This window comes from Hyaena hyaena, unplaced genomic scaffold (assembly GCF_003009895.1).
Source record: "Hyaena hyaena isolate Hyena2069 unplaced genomic scaffold, ASM300989v1 scaffold_151, whole genome shotgun sequence".
NCBI lineage: Eukaryota > Metazoa > Chordata > Mammalia > Carnivora > Hyaenidae > Hyaena > Hyaena hyaena.
Genome location: NW_024080783.1, coordinates 2,952,477 through 2,971,234, shown reverse-complemented (window position 1 = coordinate 2,971,234; position 18,758 = coordinate 2,952,477). Strand labels below are relative to the sequence as shown.

The 18,758-nt window shown below is 38.1% G+C and overlaps 1 protein-coding gene across 3 annotated transcripts in view; it reads right to left on the bottom strand.

The window, feature by feature from the left end:
* Nucleotides 1–4,382: 4,382 nt before the first annotated feature.
* The window catches only part of RC3H2 (ring finger and CCCH-type domains 2), a 53,810-nt gene continuing 39,434 nt past the window's right edge, over nucleotides 4,383–18,758 (bottom strand). The window contains exons 11-21 of one of the 3 annotated variants that reach the window (XM_039239013.1): nucleotides 16,645–16,859; nucleotides 15,537–15,970; nucleotides 14,799–14,969; nucleotides 12,639–12,785; nucleotides 12,097–12,310; nucleotides 11,772–11,856; nucleotides 11,432–11,513; nucleotides 11,184–11,318; nucleotides 10,571–10,678; nucleotides 10,325–10,473; nucleotides 4,383–9,666 (exon numbers count right to left, since the gene is read on the bottom strand). In XM_039239013.1, coding sequence (XP_039094944.1) covers nucleotides 9,471–9,666; nucleotides 10,325–10,473; nucleotides 10,571–10,678; nucleotides 11,184–11,318; nucleotides 11,432–11,513; nucleotides 11,772–11,856; nucleotides 12,097–12,310; nucleotides 12,639–12,785; nucleotides 14,799–14,969; nucleotides 15,537–15,970; nucleotides 16,645–16,859 — 1,936 coding nt within the window. In that variant the 3' untranslated portion in view covers nucleotides 4,383–9,470. The remainder of the gene's footprint in view (nucleotides 9,667–10,324; nucleotides 10,474–10,570; nucleotides 10,679–11,183; nucleotides 11,319–11,431; nucleotides 11,514–11,771; nucleotides 11,857–12,096; nucleotides 12,311–12,638; nucleotides 12,786–14,798; nucleotides 14,970–15,536; nucleotides 15,971–16,644; nucleotides 16,860–18,758) is intronic. The other 2 variants (XM_039239015.1, XM_039239014.1) reach the window with 2 other exon arrangements.

Below are 18,758 nucleotides of genomic sequence, written 5' to 3'. Positions count from 1 at the left end.
AGGTTACAACAGATTGTAACATCTTTATAGCCACCACCCTTTCCTCCCTACCCTGGCCTTATAGCCTCCCACCCCCCCGCCCCAGCCTCAGTCTCAGCCTCCTCTTGGTTGCTTAGATGAGCCTAACCACCATATTGACTGTGAGAGGTTCAGGTGGCAAGGAACTGGGGGCAGCCTTCAACCAATAAAAAAACCGAGGCCCTCATTCCAACAGTTCAGGAGGCACTGAATCCTGTCAACAATCCAGGGAGTGGGTTTGGAAGCAGAACATTCCCCAGGTGAGAAGGGAGATGACTAAGGCACCAGACACCACCTGTGAGACCTGAAGCACAGGACCCATTCATTGAAGGTCATATGCAGATTCCTGACCCACAGCAACTATGAAATTATCAATGTTATGCTAAGCCACCAGGTTTTGGGGTAATTTGTTATGTGACAATAGGTAAGTAATTCAAGAGTTATTCCAATTTTCCTTTTGATCTTGTATGTTCTGGTAAATTGTACTTTGAAGGGAATTTGTCTATGTTTAAGTTAAAACTGTGTAAGTCCAGTTTATCCATTTCTTTCAGAGGTAGACCAAGCACATGAATTTATTTACTCATAAAATACTTGAGAAACAAAAAACTTATGTCCACACAAAAATACGTATACAAATGTTCATAGCAGCTTTATTTGTAATAGTCAAAAATCTGAAACAACCCAAATGCTCTTCAATGGGTGAATGTTTCAACAAACTGTGGTACATTTACTGCTCAGCAAGAAGAAGGAACAAATTACTAATACATGTGACACTATGGATGGGTCTCAAGGGAATTAAGCTGAGTGAAAAAAGCCAATCTCAAAAAATTACATCCTATAGAATTTCACTTACATAACATGCTCAAAATGACAAAATTATAGAGATAGAGAATAGATCGGTAGTTGCCAGGGGTTACGGATAAATGAGGATAAGGAAAATGGATGGATGTGAATGTAAAGGAGTAGCATGAGGGATCAATGAGGTGATGGAACACTGTTGTTACCTTTTATTGTCCAGTTATCTTGGGAGTAGTGGGGACTTCACAAATCTACATATGATAAAACTGAATAGAGCCACACACACACACACACACACACACACATACACACACGTGGACGCGCATGAGCAAATGAGTGCATGTGAAGCTTGTGACATCTGCATAAGATATGTAGATTGCTACAAATGTCAATTTCCTGGTTTTGGTATTATGCTATAGTTATGAAAGATGTCGGCACTGGGGAAATGGTGTGAAGGGTGCACGACTCCCCTATTTTTTGCAACTTTCTGTGAATCTGTAACTATTTCAGAAAACAAAGATTAAAAACAACAACGGTTGAACTCATCCAGTCTCTTGGGTTAAAATACCTATTTTAAATAGGCACCCTTCCCATCCCAACTCTCCATCCAGTTTTCATGAAGGTTGACTTTTCAGTAAAGATCTTAAGAAAGGGAATATCTAGTTATGAAGACATCTGGTGAGGTTGAGGGAAGAAACCTTGATCATTATAGATTAGCAAGCATAAAGGCCCTATGATGCGAACATGCCTGGCATGGTGGGCACATGTGGATGAAGCATAGGAAGCACAGTGAGCAAAGAACCAGAGAAAAGGCTTGGGCTTTCCTTCATTCTGATGATGATGCATTTGAAAGGTTTTGAGCACGAGTCAAATAATCAGATTTAGCAGTTTAAAGAGATCACTCTAGCTGCTGAAGGAAGGTGCATAAGCAGGGAGAACAGGAAGCTATTCAGGCCAATTAGGGTGAAAGATAGTAGTGGCTCAGGCCTGGGTGGTGAGAGGTGGTCAAATTCTGAAAATATTTTGAAGGTAGAGCTGACAGTATTTGCTGCTGGACTAAGTGGGAGGGACAGTAATTGAGGGGGAAGTATCTGAAATGGGGAAGAATGGAGGTATAGTTTGGGGAGTGGGGGAATGCCAGAAACTCAGTCTGTGACATGTTAAGTCTGAGATGTTTCTTAGGACAGGGATGTCTGGCAGACTGCCTTATCTAAAACTGTCCACGGTGCTAAGAATTACCACTCCCACCTTATGAAATCTCAACAGTGGGTTACATTTTATTCATTCTGGTTGTATTACTCCTCATTATCTAAATTCACCTTTTACTTCTTGTCTGTCTATCCCTCCAACTATAATTTAAGTTTCCTGAAGTTAGGGACTAGTTCGTTTCTGTATCCTTAATGACTGGTACATAGTAGATTCTCATAAAAAATATTTGTTGAATGTCTCTGAGAACCATACGGGCCTGAACATTTGAAAATGGATGTTATTGAATACCTCAGCTAAGACAGGTCCCAAATCTATTTTCATTCATCATAGCAGTGGTGCCCAAACTCTTCTGCACATTGGAAGCATTCAGGGAGCTTTAAAAGTACTGACACCTGAGTCCCACCCCCAGAGATTGTGATTTAATCAGTCTTTGCTGTGTTCTGGGCTGTGGGATTTTTAAAAGATCCTTAGATAACTGCAATGTAGCAGGTAAGTTTGGAACCACTGCACTGTGGATTTTTTAATTAGAAAATATCTTAATCTTTGTTAAAGTGCATAATTACTCTAGTAGATATTAACTATAACGGAGATAAAATCTTCCTGGAATTTCATTTCCTTAAGTTTCCTCTCTTTTGCTTGGATCAACTGTCCATGGTTCTTACTCCTCTTCCTGATCTAAACTGCTCCTCCAGGGCTCACACAGGATTACATGTCTCACAAACACGGGTCTGTTCTAAGCAACGAGGTCGGGTACTCTGAGCCAAATCTAATCCACTGTAATGTGTAGATGTCTAATGTCTTCTCTCTACAATAAATCCTGTCATTGGCTGTCCCCTGCCTTTCAGATCTGCCCCTCTCCCTCCATCCAGGCGTGGCCATGGTCTAAATACCTCTTACCTAGATTGCTGACCTGGGTTCTCTGCTGGTCTCGATCTAGCTTCACCTCACACTACTACCAAAGTGACCTTTCTAAAACCCCAAATTGTTCAGATCACCTAACTTCCGAGACTCCCTAACATTCTTTTTATTATGGTATTTCATGTCCTTCATAGAGATCCCTACCTACCTCATCTAGCCATGTGAATTCAGGCGAATTCTCTGCCTTGGTTTTCTTACCCATAAAATGGTGACAAAAATGGTCCTAGATTTTAATATACCTGTTGCACTTAGCTGTGTCTGGAACATATTAAGTGGTCTAAGACTTAAAACTCCTTGTACTGTAACAAGCAGAGCTAAAACAGGTTCCAAACTCCACCATCAATCATTATCTCTGGGAGGTAGAACAGACTTGAGTCTGACTCAAGCTGTGAGTCTTGGGCAAGTTACTTAACAGCTCAGATACAAAATAGGGACAGTATCTACAGTGAAGGACTGTTAAGATACAGAGTGGGTTGTCGTGAAGGTAGGGTAGGTGCTTGGGGTGTTTTCTCCTCTATCTCTGCCTGGTGACATTTTATTCAGCCTACAAAGTCTAGCCTGGGATCATTTCTCAAAGAACCATCTCCTCTGGCTTACCACAACTACCATCTGCTCCATAATCTACCTTTTGGAGTTTCCATACACCCTACATTAGAACATGGCTCACTGAACTGGTTATTCAAGTCTGTCCTCCCCATTTTCTACACTGCGAGCTTCTAGAGGAAGAGTTTGTGTTTTATTGACCTTATTGACCAGCACAGACTGGGGCTTATATTTATGTATTTGTCCTATTTCTTTCTTCACCTACACTGTGAACTGCTAGTTATCATCTATGCCCTCATTTCCCATACTGACGGTACTTTATATATATTTAAATGATGGAAGTGACTGGATTACAAAATATTTCAACCCTTCTGGTCTATTCATTCTTCAGATCCTTCTCTTCCCAGGAACATATGCATGAGGCAGGCGATTACTTATTTTTAAGAGAGTTTTTGGGGCTCCCAGGTGGCTCACTCAGTTAAGTGTCTGACTTCGGCTCAGGTCATGATCTCATGGTTTGTGGTTTCAAGCCCTGCATCGGGCTCTGTGCTGACAGTTCAGAGCCTCGAGTCTGCTTTGGATTCTGTGTCTCTCTGTCTCTCTCTGACCCTCCCCCACTCAGGCCACTCTCTTGCTCTCTCAAAAACAGACAAACATTAAAAAAATTTTTTAAAAAAGATTTTTAGTACAATCTACCCCTCAACATAGGGCTCGAACACATGACCCCAAAATCAAGAGTCACATACTCTACCAACTAAGCCAGCCAGACTCTCCAAAGCAGGTGATTATTTAAATCTCAAGGAGTATCCTGGTAGCTTAATTAAGTCAAAATGTATACCAAGGATATCAATACAACTACAATGCACCATGAACTTTAATATTGACACTAAAACAACTTTTAAGGTGGACAAATAATTTTATTTTGTGCATGCAAATACATGTCAAGTACTGCAAACTTTTTCCATCAATTTTCTCTCAAACACTGAAAATCATGATGCTCTATTCTGTGAACAGCCAAAGCTAATATCTCTTCACTTCAGTGCTACAGCAAAAACACACAGAATTCACTCTTTGCTATTCACTATCATCACAACCCTCATTGTTCCATCTCTGCCCTCCCCCCATATACAGGCCTTAGAAATCCTAGCCTTCCCCTATTAATCCTATTCCTATAGCACAAAGGGAAACATTACAATTTGGAAATTCAAATTGAAATAAATGGAATAGAATTTATTCCCATATATATTCCCCATTTCATTGTACAGAATTATTTTAAATTATAGTTTTAAATAGAAGCTGAGTATATGCCTTAAAAATGAGCATTAAATCCATCTTAGAGATGGTGCCTGCTTTTTACATGATGGGTGTACACCATCTTTAATTTCATTTACATTTCAATCGAACAATAGATTTGCAAAGAAAATGTCTAATACAGACGTAAAAATATTCACACTAGAGCTTCACAATCGGTTGTACAATTGACAAACAGGCCTCTTTTCCCAAACTTTCCAGCTAAGCAAATTTATAAAATGTAATCAATGCAACAAGAAAAACATTTCTCTTTCACTTCCAGGGAAAAGAATATGCAATAAACAGTATAAATGCAGACAGCAGTTGCTGCAAGCTAACCACGATACTCCCAAGTGGCTGTACAGTGGATATGTGCAGTACAAATAAAAGCCACATGTGTTGTATCACAACTACAGTATAATTGTTTGCCCAGCTAAGAGAATGCATGCACTTCCATGCCTTGGGTTATAAAGTGAGGCCTAATTCTCGACAGATTGATGGAATATATGCAAATGACCTTGGCTTTTGGCAGTACTAAGTGCAGCCAGTGTCTATGTTCCACCGGTTTGAGGATATTTTTAAAATTTTATTTAAAAAAAGAAAAATTGCCAATTTCGGATTTGGGGGAATAACTGCTCTTGGAGTAGAAATGAGACTCCACTCAAATGTGGGGTGTTCTGATCAGTGGCCTTGACTCCTTGTATTCCCTTGCCAGCAAAGGGATACAAAGAAACTGCTAGTATAAAGGAGCAACTAGCAAATGTATTCAATTTATCCAGAAAATGGGATACTCCTTGAGCATGTTCATTTGTGTTCTGCTTCTGCTTGCAGAAGGGGTTCTCATGAAGGAGTTACAGTAAGTGATCCCATCAACACTCTTCACTCACTAAACACAAGAAAAGTTCTTCCAGGAAACGAATACATAGTTGCAATGCAACTTTTCCCTTTAATCATAGTTACCAATACTGGTGACAGTCTGCTCAGGAAATGACACAAAGAAGCTATGGAAGAAACATTCAGATTCAAAGTTGAAATCACATGCTGAATCTGATCATTACAACTGCACCCCTGCTAACAAGACAACACAGGCTTTAACATCTAAAATGCAAGAGCAAGCTAGATGGTTTTTAAAACAACATTTTCAAATGTTTAAATGCTCATATTTTAAATTCCCAGAAATTGCTGTGCATCCTGTTATTGTCTCAAGGCAGCATATAAAATTGGGATGTGCTTTATATACTTGGAATCAACTTGAAATTTGAGTAAATGGGACTAGATGCATACAAATGGAAAATTTCAGTTCTCGTACAGGAGGTGAGGTTTCTTTTACAATTCTCTTGGGAGAGTAAGTAACTACTAGGAAGAAATCAGTGCCACAGACCCAATGAAGTACTACCTTCTCTTGAAAATTATATGCACAACCTCCATGCATGACACTGGCTTATCAGATGGTACTGAAAGGAAGTCATGGCAGGAAAGGCAAGGGAATCTGCTCTGGTCAGGCACCAACTAGACGAAATACATACATAATCTCAGAATTTATAAAATGAAATGACACTACAAAAGAGAACTACTGAAGTTAGATTCACAGAATCTGAATGAGGCACATGGACTTCAGAATGGGACTCAGAAATGGAAAAACAAAAACATAAAAAGTAAAACACACAACCCACCATTTTCCCACTTTCCAGACCTCAGACTACTTTTTCCTAATTGAATCATAGGCACCATATGCAGTTTAATTACCAACATCATACATTTCCTCTCCTATTGCCTTATATACTGATTTCAAACGTATGTACGTTACATGTTGGTAAAAGGGTCAAATGACAGGGAATGCACCCAATTATAAAAAGTCACATCCTAGGTCTGATTTATAATTTTTTTCCTCTTTGACATAAGGGAGTAACTTTTTGAGGAAGGATCAGAAAGACTGCTCTTTCTTCTGAAGTGGCAGAGAACCAATGTCTTTCCCTCACATTAAACAGAAGATGGCTACTACATAAAGGATGCAATACAGAATAATCCCAACAAAGAAACAATTCCTATGTTGTTAGTGAGAATGAGAGTAAGTTTTTAAGAACAGGGAGTTATTGTTTTATGGGATCACCTGCTGCAAGACAAGCATTATTTTAATATAAATGTTCTGAGACATACCAATAAGGTTGGCAGGTATATACATACACTGATGCAAATGTAATTTCACTGGACAAGTAGGCAAACACCTAAGCAGTTTATCCCAAACCCCTCCAGCAGAGCACAACCAAGTTTCAAAATTTCAATTTTAAAATTAAAAAGATAAGGTTAAATACACAAGATCAATTTATGTAGTATATATTCACCCTCAGAACGTGCTGAAGATGTTTTGCGTAGTTCTGTTGCACAGAGGGTTCTTTCCCTGAGGGCACATAAGGAGCTCTCAAACTGTTAATAGGTCTCTATTTTGTAACAAAATAGCAATTTTAAAATCTTAAAAAAAAATACATTACCTTCAACATGGAAGATCTCACTATTTAAATATCCATGAAATAGACATACTGGTTTGCATATCCTTTTTGGAAATACAAACAGCAAATAAAGTACATTGGAAGCATTTTAATGTAATAAGCGCATATTTATAGAAGGGTTCTGATATAAATTATATAACAATCATGTTCCTGTAATATCCTAGGCTAATTTATAATGTCAGAAATAAGTTAATGTAACATGGTTTAAAACTCTTGTTCCTATTCACTTCAGGTTACAGAGTGAAATAAATAAAAGGTCTTTGTAGGGATAAGGAGCACTGGCCATGGCAAAAAGGTACAGTACTAACCGAAGGAAACGAAGTCAAGGCTACTGTGCTGTTATGCTACAAACAAACATCTTCATACATCTGAATATTAAATAAATGTGTAAGATCTTCCATACTGACACCAGAATATCAAAACTACCCCTTTGTTTCTCAGGTATATTTACAACTTATCAGTCACCTTATGAGCATGTTCATTAAGACAGGTATCAAACACCAGTATTTACTCATTCTGATCAAGAAATTTCAGGGAAATGTCAACCCTCCCGCCCCTGGAAATGTGCACAAAACTTTTTATCAAAATCTTATCTGATACAATGCTGTGGTTTTGTAAAACAACTAAATAGCTCAGACGACCAATAACATGATCCTGTTTAAGCATCTTGCTAGCAGGAAAAGCCCTTACATACAGTACACCTGGTGAAAGATCAGCTTGGCTTAAAATATTCCAGTACAATTTTCAGAGTAAACAACTTCACAGAAGTTAATTAAAAAAATAATAATAAAAGTCAAACTAATCTTAAAGAAACCGGGGAGAAACAAAGACAAACTATAGGTGAGATCACCAGGAAGGAATGCCCAGCTTTTGTTTCCAAATGCCGACTGAAGTTTAGGTTTCAAAAAATACCTCCCCCAAATCTGAGGCATGGCTGGTTGAACATACTGCATGCTTCCAGATTCCAGGTCCAAACACTTTTCAGTCACATTTAGCAGGGCAGAAATTAGTCGTGTTTTTAAGTACGAATAAAGGTTAGCCAATGTTCTATTATTACATGGTTCATAGTCTTATCAACCTAACGGTCAGAAAACAAGGAAAATTAAACCCAACGTGAAATAACAATAAACAATACTTAACCAAGATACTGCAATGAACATCCAAATTAATTAGTTTAAATAAAAAAAACCCAGCAATACCATCTTGTTAGTCAGTGCAAACGCTACATACAGGGTTTTCTCAAGAAAGCTGAAAGCACCTGATTCTTTTGCCAAGTCATCAGATTCAATAATGTACAGGCTTAAATCTGCATTTTAAAAAACTGCCATTACATTAGTGCATAATTTATCAAAATTGTAAAAACGATTCTGCATAACTTAGGAGAATTTAATATCTAGTACATCAGCTGAAAGACTTAGGCACTTGGTTATATATTTAATTACTTACTTCAACAAGTAGCCTGTGTATAAATATTAACAAAGCAGAAACTAGTCTTGAAAAATGGAAAATTAAAAAAAATTTCAATGCTACAGATAAAAGCACTGCACCACACTCCTACATATAATGCAGTAAAGAAAGCTAGTATATAACCCTGTAAAATTCTATGGTAAGAACATCTAACTCCACTCTTCAAAGTAAAAAAAAAAAAAAAAAAAAAAGAAAGAAAGAAGAAAAGAAGGAAAGAAGGAAAAAAAAAGATCCATGCAAAGTCCCATGAAAAAGATAAATAAAGCAGCTGGAATGAGATGGAAATTCTCTCAGCAAAACATAAAATAGAAATAAATAAGTTAATTAAGTCTACTTTCACTAGATGTATCATTGTAGGATCCTGCTAGTTTAATAACTGAGTTGTTAATTTTCTATAGAAGCCATTTAAAATAGGAAATGGCTCAGTTACTGCACCGGATTGCTACAAACTCATAAAAAGCTGCTTGAAGCTTAAGTTAAATGTCCAAATTCCAATCACCTCTGGAAAGTGAACGTGTTACCCTAGTAAAGTAAATTTTCTTTTTTTTCATAATGCTAATGCAAGAGGGCTTGAAGTATCAAAGAGTCCACAGGAAATGGATGCCCCCAGTAATATCTTTTTTAAAAAAAATATACATTATATAATATATATTATATATATAAAAAGCTAGTGTAAATGCTTCCATGGTATGGTCACAAATTTGAAAGATGAACCTCCTTTCAGCTGTTAACCATCTTCCCATTTGCAACAGGTTTTAAAAAGTCGTTTTTGTCTTCAGACATAACATGAGTTTTCAGAATGAGGTTGCCAACACTGACAGACGTGGTGATGGGGAGGCAACTTGCATTGCTAATGGACACTGGGAGTGGCTGGCTAAAGCAAGAAGTTACCGGCAGAATTGTTTTTTGCTCCTCCCTGGGAGAAAATAAAGGACATTGAAAACAAATTAGCTTTAAGTGAAAACTTTAAAGAATAACCCTTTAAAGAATAACCATACATGCTTCAAACTTCAGAAGTCCCTGGCAATGGCATGTCTTGATCACTAAAGAGTATCAGCAGTCACAAAAAGTCCCATTTTCCAAAAATCATATTTAAAAAATTAAAATTCTGGACGGGGCACCTGGGTGGCTTGGCAGTGAGCTTACTTGGGATTCTCTCTCTCCCTTTCTGCCCCTCCTCCACTCATGCACTCTCAAAAAATAAATAAGCAAACTTAAAAAAAATTAAAATACTGGCTAATTAAAGGCCAAACTATTAAGTTCGAGACTAACCCATATTTCTGGCAGTAACTATATAAAATGGCAATATTAAATCTAAGAATACCTTAAGATGATTTTTAAAAAGGGAAACCCCTCGTCTAGATGTTAATTCTCCACTTTGCAGTCTAGAAGCATGCCGACCAGACTGTGGAAGTATAACCTGATGCTGGGCACGAGGACAAACTTCTATTCCAATAAAAAGCAAGTCTCAGGCTACTCAAAAATGGCAAAATTGCAGTTAACACTGAATCTATTTCTCTTTAAATATTCACACCCTATGTCCACTGGTTATGAATTGTCTGTCTAACACTCACAGAATCACATGGTCTTCACCTAAACTCTGTCTCTTCTGCTCCAGTGGCTCCTTTTGGTGCTGTTGGACTGGATGTCCATTTTCCACTGCTGTTCCATTCAGCAACTGATCATTTTGAGAACTGATACCCAGCTGTATGTCCAGGATCTCCTAAGAAAATAAAATAGTAATCCTTCAGTCTGAAAGTATTTTATATTTTAGTTCCCAATGGAATAAAGCCTCCTAAATCTCTAATTGTGGTACTTACTTCAATTTGTTCACCTTGTCCATCAGGTTCATCAGTATCAAGTGCCGAAAGCTCTAACTCAATATCCCTATCAGGCTTAGTATCGCTTGCATCTTCTGTATAATCACTCTGTAATGAAAAAAAAACACGCTGATTTTATACCTGGGGAAGCTGGGGCTTCCCTTTTATTTTTATTTATTTTTTTAATATTTTTAGTTATTTCTAGGAGAGAGAGAGAGAGACAGCGTGAGCAGGGGAGGGTTAGAGAGAGAGGGAGTCACAGACTCCGAAATAGGCTCCAGGCTCCGAGCTGGCAGTCAGCACAGAGCCCGACGCGGGGCTCGAACCCACAAACCGCGAGATCATGACCTAAGCGAAAGTCGGACGCTTAACCGACTAAGCCACCCAGGCACCCCTGGGGCTTCCCTTTTAGATTAAATTAAGAATCCCAGTGATTGAAATAAAAGATTATATAAGAAATCTGGTGCTGCAATTTTATTTCTGAGTTTAAAAAACAATCATCCACCAGAAAATGGAATGCTAACATACACTAGGTAAAGGCATAAACTAATGCACAGCAGCAGCAAACAGCAAATACATTAAGCATGAAGCTGAGAGGTTCAGTTTTTTTTACCTCTCCATTTCTCAGTTCAATTTCCTTGCTTAGAAGATTTAAGGTAAGGTGGCGGCCTTCATCCAGGGAATTCCACTTCTGCTGCATGGCCAGAGCGTTGGCTTCCCTCTGAAGAAGCAATGAGTTACTCTTGGCCTGGGGAGGGGAGTGGGGTAGGAGGGATGGGAAGGTAAAGTTAGCTTCCAACCATAGCTTTCAACTGCCATTCTATATTTTAAGAATTCAAAGCTGAGGGACACAGAGACTACCTGCTGAAGTTCAATGCTCAAAAGGTCTCCAGTACTGGAATGCTTTCGATGACCAGATAAATCAGTAACAATGAATCTGTCCCTTTAAAGAGAAATACATTTACAGTTATAAAACTGAAAGAGCTGAAGCAACTAAAGCAGTAATGGCCATATACTATATACGTTTTCTGTAACAGATCAACTCTGAAGGTTTCAGTCGTCATTCAAATGTTTCTTTAGAAATGTGTTATTCAGCTAAAATCATTAAAGCACATTTCAAGAATAATTGGGGGTAGGATCTGTACTCTTGAGGACACATACAAGTCTGAAAATAGAGAATCCAAAAGAAGAGTAACATTACCGTTCAATATAGTGTGCTGATGACGTGGCCTCATTACCATACGAACTCCACCTTGAATCGACAGCATTGACATAAGGAACATAATCTACAGAAATGTAGAAAGAAACAATGATCAGAAAAGAAAAAAATCAGTATATAAATGTGAACATACACTTTTTAAAAAAGATCCATATTTTATCTAACCAGCCATGTTCTTTTGGCTAAACCATTTAATTCTGAGCTCCTGTGATTGTTAAATAGAGGGAAATGTGGCGTACCTCACAAATGAGGATTAAAAGGTACAGTGTTAGAACACAGCAGGTGAAGTATTAGTTATGGGGATTACCTGATACACTGATAGGCTTAGTGGCACTTCCTTGGGAAGCAGTGGCCTGGACAGGATCTGTGGTATGGTAACCTGTGCGTGAAGATCTGGAAATTGCACCCCATTTTGAGATGATAGGTCCATCACTGAATGGAATTATTGGGTCTTCTTCTTTTGTCCTTCTCTGAGTTTCAAATAAATGCACTCTTCTCTTAACATCTCCACTATCCAGGTCCTGCATAAATCAAAGGAAATCAATAAAAGAATGGTTGGCAATTACTTCAGCTAGTAATACAGGTACATGCTTTCAAAAGACATGTGATCAAATTTTCTGGTAAATTTAACACCAGCAATACATCTCGGTGATAATCCAACATCCCTCTTAAACCACCAAACTAGCTCAAATAATTTAAGCATTAAATGCAATTTGTTTCAGACTTACCTAAATATAACTCTGCTGTTTACAGAGGAGTTATATAGCAATAATATGAAGATGAAAGCATTCAATCATTCTAAAACTTGAGTCAACATGCATGATATCCCCCCAGTCGCCCAAATCATACCATTAATACAGCATTTGAATTAGCAATTACATCTCTGGGCTCTGAATCGATGGCATTTATACAGGAGCCTATGGTGCCACAAGACCAAGGAGAATAATGAGAAAGATGATCTTCTTCAAACTTTGTACCACTCACACTCTCAGAGAACTGATTAAGAAAAAAAAAAAAAAAAGAAAAAAGGCATAGTCAATTAGTGCAAAACAGTTAGGCTTACAAACTTATAACTAGTACAAAGTAACTACTATAGAATACACAGGACTTCATAATGAACAAATAATATAAAAACTTTCAATAATATAAAAAACTGCCATATGGAAAAAGTAATTCTTACACTATTTGTATTTACATTATTTACTACTGAAGACAGAATAACTTCTCCTTTTACTTTGCTCTTTCGGTACTCATAAGGAACCCCTGGACTATCAAAACCAATCAACAAATATTTGCGGCATGTCTCTAACATGGTATGAAGTACTCCAAAAATGAAAAAAAAGCAAAACATACACACACACTACAGTCCATGTCCTAGAATAGTTCACAATTCTGAGAAAAGACCAACATGTAAACATGGGAATATAACTGATAAACAATGCAGGATCAAATTTAAAAAAAGAACTCAAAGAAGGCTCTCTGGAACTAGAAGAAAAAGCGGACAAATTTTAAAAGGACTCTGTAAATTATTATAGGATCAGAAGAAAAAAGTTGTCAAAATACTTAAATCTAGTGTACTAACTGTACAGATACAGAAAGCCAATGCCAAAAAAGGTGAAATTACATATTACAAGTCAAATTACTAGCAAATAGTAGATCTGAGTCTCAGGGAAATACTTTTTTTTTTTAAGTAAACACTACACCCAATGTGGGATTTGAACTCACAACCCTGAAATCAAGAGTCACATATTCTACCAACTGAGCCAGGCTCCCCAGGGAAATAATTATTTCTTAAAGCATAGTATAAAAAAACAAATACATTTTTCTATCAAGCAAGTGGCAACTCTCTCACTCTGTTGTCAAGGTGTTTAACTGCTTTGAAGAAGTCTCGGTTTGATGAGAAATTTGGATTTAGTTTAAAAATTCAATGGTTTATTGAAATATTCATGGATGAAAAAATAAGTTATCTAGAATTATTTCAAAATAATCCAGTGGGAAGAGGGGGTACAAATGAAACAAGACTGGATGAGTAGATAACTGAGGGTGATGGGTACATGCGTTTATTATACGATTCTACTTTGGTGTATGTTTGAAAGTTTTCATAACTTTTTGAGAGTGAGCATGCAAGTGGGGGAGGGAAGAGGGAGAATGAGAGAGAATCCTAAACAGGCTCCACACCCAGCATGAAGCCTGATGCAGGGCTCAATCTCATTACCCTGAGATCATGACCTGAGTCAAAATCAAGAGTTGGACACTTAACTGACTAAGCCACCCAGGTGCCCCTTATAATAAGATTTTTAAAAGTTTTTATGTTAGAGCCCATAAGAATTGAAAACAAACCAAATTAGGGGAATTTAAAAAAATAATCGTTTGTTCTACACACAGAGCTGAAAACAACAGGGTACACTGAAATGATCCTGGTACAAAAACTTGTTTTGTAACAAAAAGACAATTAACAGTGATGCAAAACTGCACGAATAAAATAGTAGGCATTACTGCAACTCCTGTGAAGTAGGGAAGAAATGCTTCTGCTAGACCAGGATTTAAATTCCAGCTACTTACAAGATGAATTTATCACTCTGGGCAAATTACTTAATTTCTCTGAGTAGAATTCCTAAAAAACATAGATTTAATACCTGCCCCCTAAGATTTTTGTGAGAATTAAATAAAATAACATTATGCAATGCTTAGTGCCTGGCACAAGTAGGTGCTCAATAAATGATAGATCTAAATTTTATTACTGAGAAATAGAAAAATAATGAGAACTATACTGCTGGAGAGAATTTCAATTCTTGGTGGAAAAAGGTCTTAAGTAAAAACTCAATGGTCTTCAGTCTCACAATGCCTAATATTAGTGATAATCACACAATGTTCACTGAATTATGTAACTCAACTTCATGCTAACCCACTGTAAAATACCCAATACAGTTAATCCTGGTTGGAAAGAGTGCTCTGAAGTCGGGTGTTTGACCTATGTTTGCAACATCAAGTGATTAAGACCTTTCTTACATCAGTGCGAAAGTCTACACTGAATAGAGGAGAAGGTGGTGTTGGTGACTGTGTTGCCACAGGAAGAGTTGAAGAGACAAGAGGTGCTTTCTGAGTGTGGTACTGTGCCCACTGCTCTGGCTTTCTTCTTATCTGCTCCTCGCAACTGGTCTTCAAATGACCACAAGGTTCCTAAGGGGGGATAAAAGAAACAATCTTAATCACCTAGGGAGCAGTAAATAAATTTATCTATTCTCTGTGGAAATAACGTAAACAGTTTATTATATCGTTGGGACAAAAAAATACAGTAGGGAAGTCACCTTAGCCTATTCTCCACACATTTAAATGAAAGGGTTAATGTTTAGTCAAGTGAGCACTCCGTTTTCTGGTTTTGAAAAGTCATTTGTATCTATGTGGGGATACTGAAAATAGGCCCTGTCCTTGCATTTTGGAGATTTCTCTATACCTTCCCATCAGTTTCCTATCCAAGCATAACATTTATTGAGCATTAATATGTATCAGGTCCAGTTCCAAGGGCTTTGTTTTTCTGATTTAATCCTCACAACAGCCTTATGAGGTAGGTACCATTATTGCCACCAAACATGAAAAACCTGACATAGAGAAGTCAAGTAACTTCTGTAAGTCACACTATTTCTAAGTAGAGGAGCTAGAAACCCATACCTGGGTGGTAGGACACCAACTCTGACAGCGGGCTCTTTACCCACTACGCCACAGTAGTGTATTTCCACTGTCACTTACCCTTGGTAAAGGCACACTTGTCCTTGGCTCACTTGGTGGCTGACAAGCCACTGAATAGTACCCATCTAATGAGTTATATCTTTCCCGCAAAGATGTCTGATAAACAGACGAGTGCATCACATCCATTGGAGGTAAAGAATTACTTCTAATAATGTCATCTCGTTGGTACATAGGTGGGCGCCAGATGCGCCTGCTGTCGTACACAGGAGCATACATTCCAGAAGGTACTGGTGGAACTGGTCCATACGGCTGCGGAGGAGGAGGCTGGTAAGGAGAAGAATTCATTCGATCTCGAGGGGAAAATGTACTGTAATGATCGGCATATGGCATAGAAGCAGGTGGGAGGGAGGACTCTGGAACATTATTGGATCTCACAAAGCGAGGAACACAGGGAGCCACACCAGCTGGTACCGTTGGAGGTGGTGGGTAGTATCCTTGAAAAACAGAAAGAGGAATATTTAATGTAATCTTAGTAAAATCTAACATTTTACAATGATTTAACTCTAAATCAGCCTTTAATGTGGGAAAAGAAAATGAGCTTTGAACGTTAATTACCTTTGCTTCAGAAAGAAATTACACTACTATAGGAAAATTGTTAGTGTTCACTACTATGTTAAACTGCTCCTCAAAAACACAAGACAGAGCTATTGAGAGATGGCTGGTAAGTTTCCTTGAAGGGCATCTACTCCCACAGGTTTTGGATTAAGTAATCAGTTACATTATTGAGTCATAGCTTTGGGGGAGCAGAGGTTAAAAAACCCCTCTCAAACTCTATGTAAGTTGTGTATTGTTTTTCCAAAATTATACATAAGTATATATAAACCACACATTCCACAAACTATTTCAAAGGATTCACAGAACTCCCTGAAGCTCATCCATGGACACTATATTTGATGTAAAGCAAAGAGAATCTTAAAACTACTGGTACTACTTAAAACTACTGGCCCCAATTCATAGGGCAGGAAGAAAACTTAAGGGTCATATGGTTTAAAGGATTAGTTTCTTAACATAGATATTTTAGATAGATATAAATGAGTCACTTATGTATAACAATAAATGTTATATTAGTTTTTTTTTTTTTTTCTTAGAATTGTCTAAAATTACTTACCTGTCTGGGGGTACTGTGGGACTTCGAAGGGTATCTGAGTCCTTGGATCTTGAAAATACTGAATGTTTTCAGAATGCTGAGGATATACTGGTACTCTAGTTATAAATGGGCTGGATTTTGGAGGCACAGAATTCAGCTCTGTTCCAACATTAGAAGGCCCAGCTGAGGTAGCCACGACATTACTTACAGGAGTCTTGGGTGGAGAGCCAATTTTACTGCAGAGATAATTTATCAAGAACAAAGAACAAATTACGTCTATAACTGCTGTCTTCCTCAGTAAAATTCTTCATAAAATTATATAGTGAAACCACTAATAGAGAAAACTTTAGACATTTCCATAGTGACAAATAAGGCAATGAATTTCACTGCTACCTTACTCTGCTAATTCACAGGATCATAGTAACAGATCTCATATTCTGGTGAGGGGAAAAAGAAATGAAAACAAAGTTCAGGCACTAATATGTTCCATCAATCCCTTTTTAATCATTCTATAAACAAAGATTTTTCCTAGTGGAAATTAAAAAAAAAAAATCCCATTCAGGGGCACCTGGGTGGTTCAGCCAATTGAGCATCCTACTTCAGCTCAGGTCATGATCTCATGGCTGGTGGGTTCAAGCCCTGTGTTGGGCTCTGTGCTAACAGCTCAGGGCCTGGAGCCTGCTTCAGATTCTGTCTCTGTCTCTCTCTGCCCCCTCCCCCCCCACATGCTCTGTCTTCCTCTCTCAGAAATAAACATTAAAAACATTTTTAAAAAATGCTATTTGGGGCACCTGGGTGGCTCAGTCTGGTTAAGTGTCCGACTTCGGCTCAGGTCATGTTCCACGGTTCGTGGGTTTGAGCCCCGCGTTGGGCTCAGTGCTGACAGCTCAGAGCCTGGAGCCTGTTTCAGATTCTGTATCTCCCTCTCTCTCTGACCCTCTCCTGCTTACGCTGTCTCTCTCTCTCAGAAATAAATAAAACACTAAAAAAAATTTTTTTAAAATGCTATTTAATAATTCCTATTTACCAGAGAATTCTGGTAGACTACAGTTAACCCTTAACAACACAGGTTTGCACTGCACAGGTCCACTTACATGCACTCTTTGTTCAATGAATAGTACTGTAACTGTATTTTCTTTTTTAAAATACCTTTTATTTATTTTTTCAAGTAAACTCAACCCCCAACCTGAGGCTCGAACTCACATCCCCAAGATCAAGAGTCGCATGCTCTACTGACTGAACCAGCCAGGTGCCCCTCCTTGTGTTTTCTTGATGACATTTTTTTTTCTCTAGCTAACTTTATGGCAAGAATACAGTATATAGTACATACAACCTACAGAATATGTGTTAACTGATAATGTTATCAGGAAGGCCTCTGGTCAATAGTAGGTTACTAGAAGTTACATTTTGGGGAAGTCAAAAGTGTCCCCAACCCCTGTATCGTTCAAGGGCCCACTGTAGTTGACCAGAATTCTCTGGGACAAAGATGACAGACATGTAAAAGAAGTGTTGTTCTACTAAGAGGCAGATTAAAATGTAAACTCCCTGAGGAAAGGCCATTTTTGTCCATTTTGTTAACTGCTGTCTATCCAGAGTTTTGTTAACTGTTACATCTAGAAGAGTTCCTGACACACAGTAGTCACTCAGTAAATATCTATTGAACAAATGAAATAGTTCTTGCCACACAATAGGTAGCCAGTAAATAATAAGTGGATGAATGAAATGCCAATATATGGTTACTCATTCATGAGTAATGAAAATAACCAAACTTTTTCTCCTTGTTAACCAGGGATTTTCTTTTTTTTTTTTTTTAAGAATTTTTTTAATGTTTTATTTGTTTCTAGGGGAGAGAGAGACAGCGTGAGCAGGGGAGGGTCAGAGAGAGAGGGAGTCACAGACTGAAACAGGCTTCAGGCTCTGAGCTGGCAGTCAGCACAGAGCCCGATGTGGGGCTCGAACCCACGAACCACGAGATCATGACCCAAGCGAAAGTTGGACACTTAACCGACTAAGCCACCCAGGCGCCCCTAACCAGGGATTTTCTTTGTTGAGTCACCAGGCAATCAGCTCCAGAGGATCTCACCATGCCTTTCTTATGCCCTATTGAGAAGTCAAACTTTGGCAGAGCTTAGCCT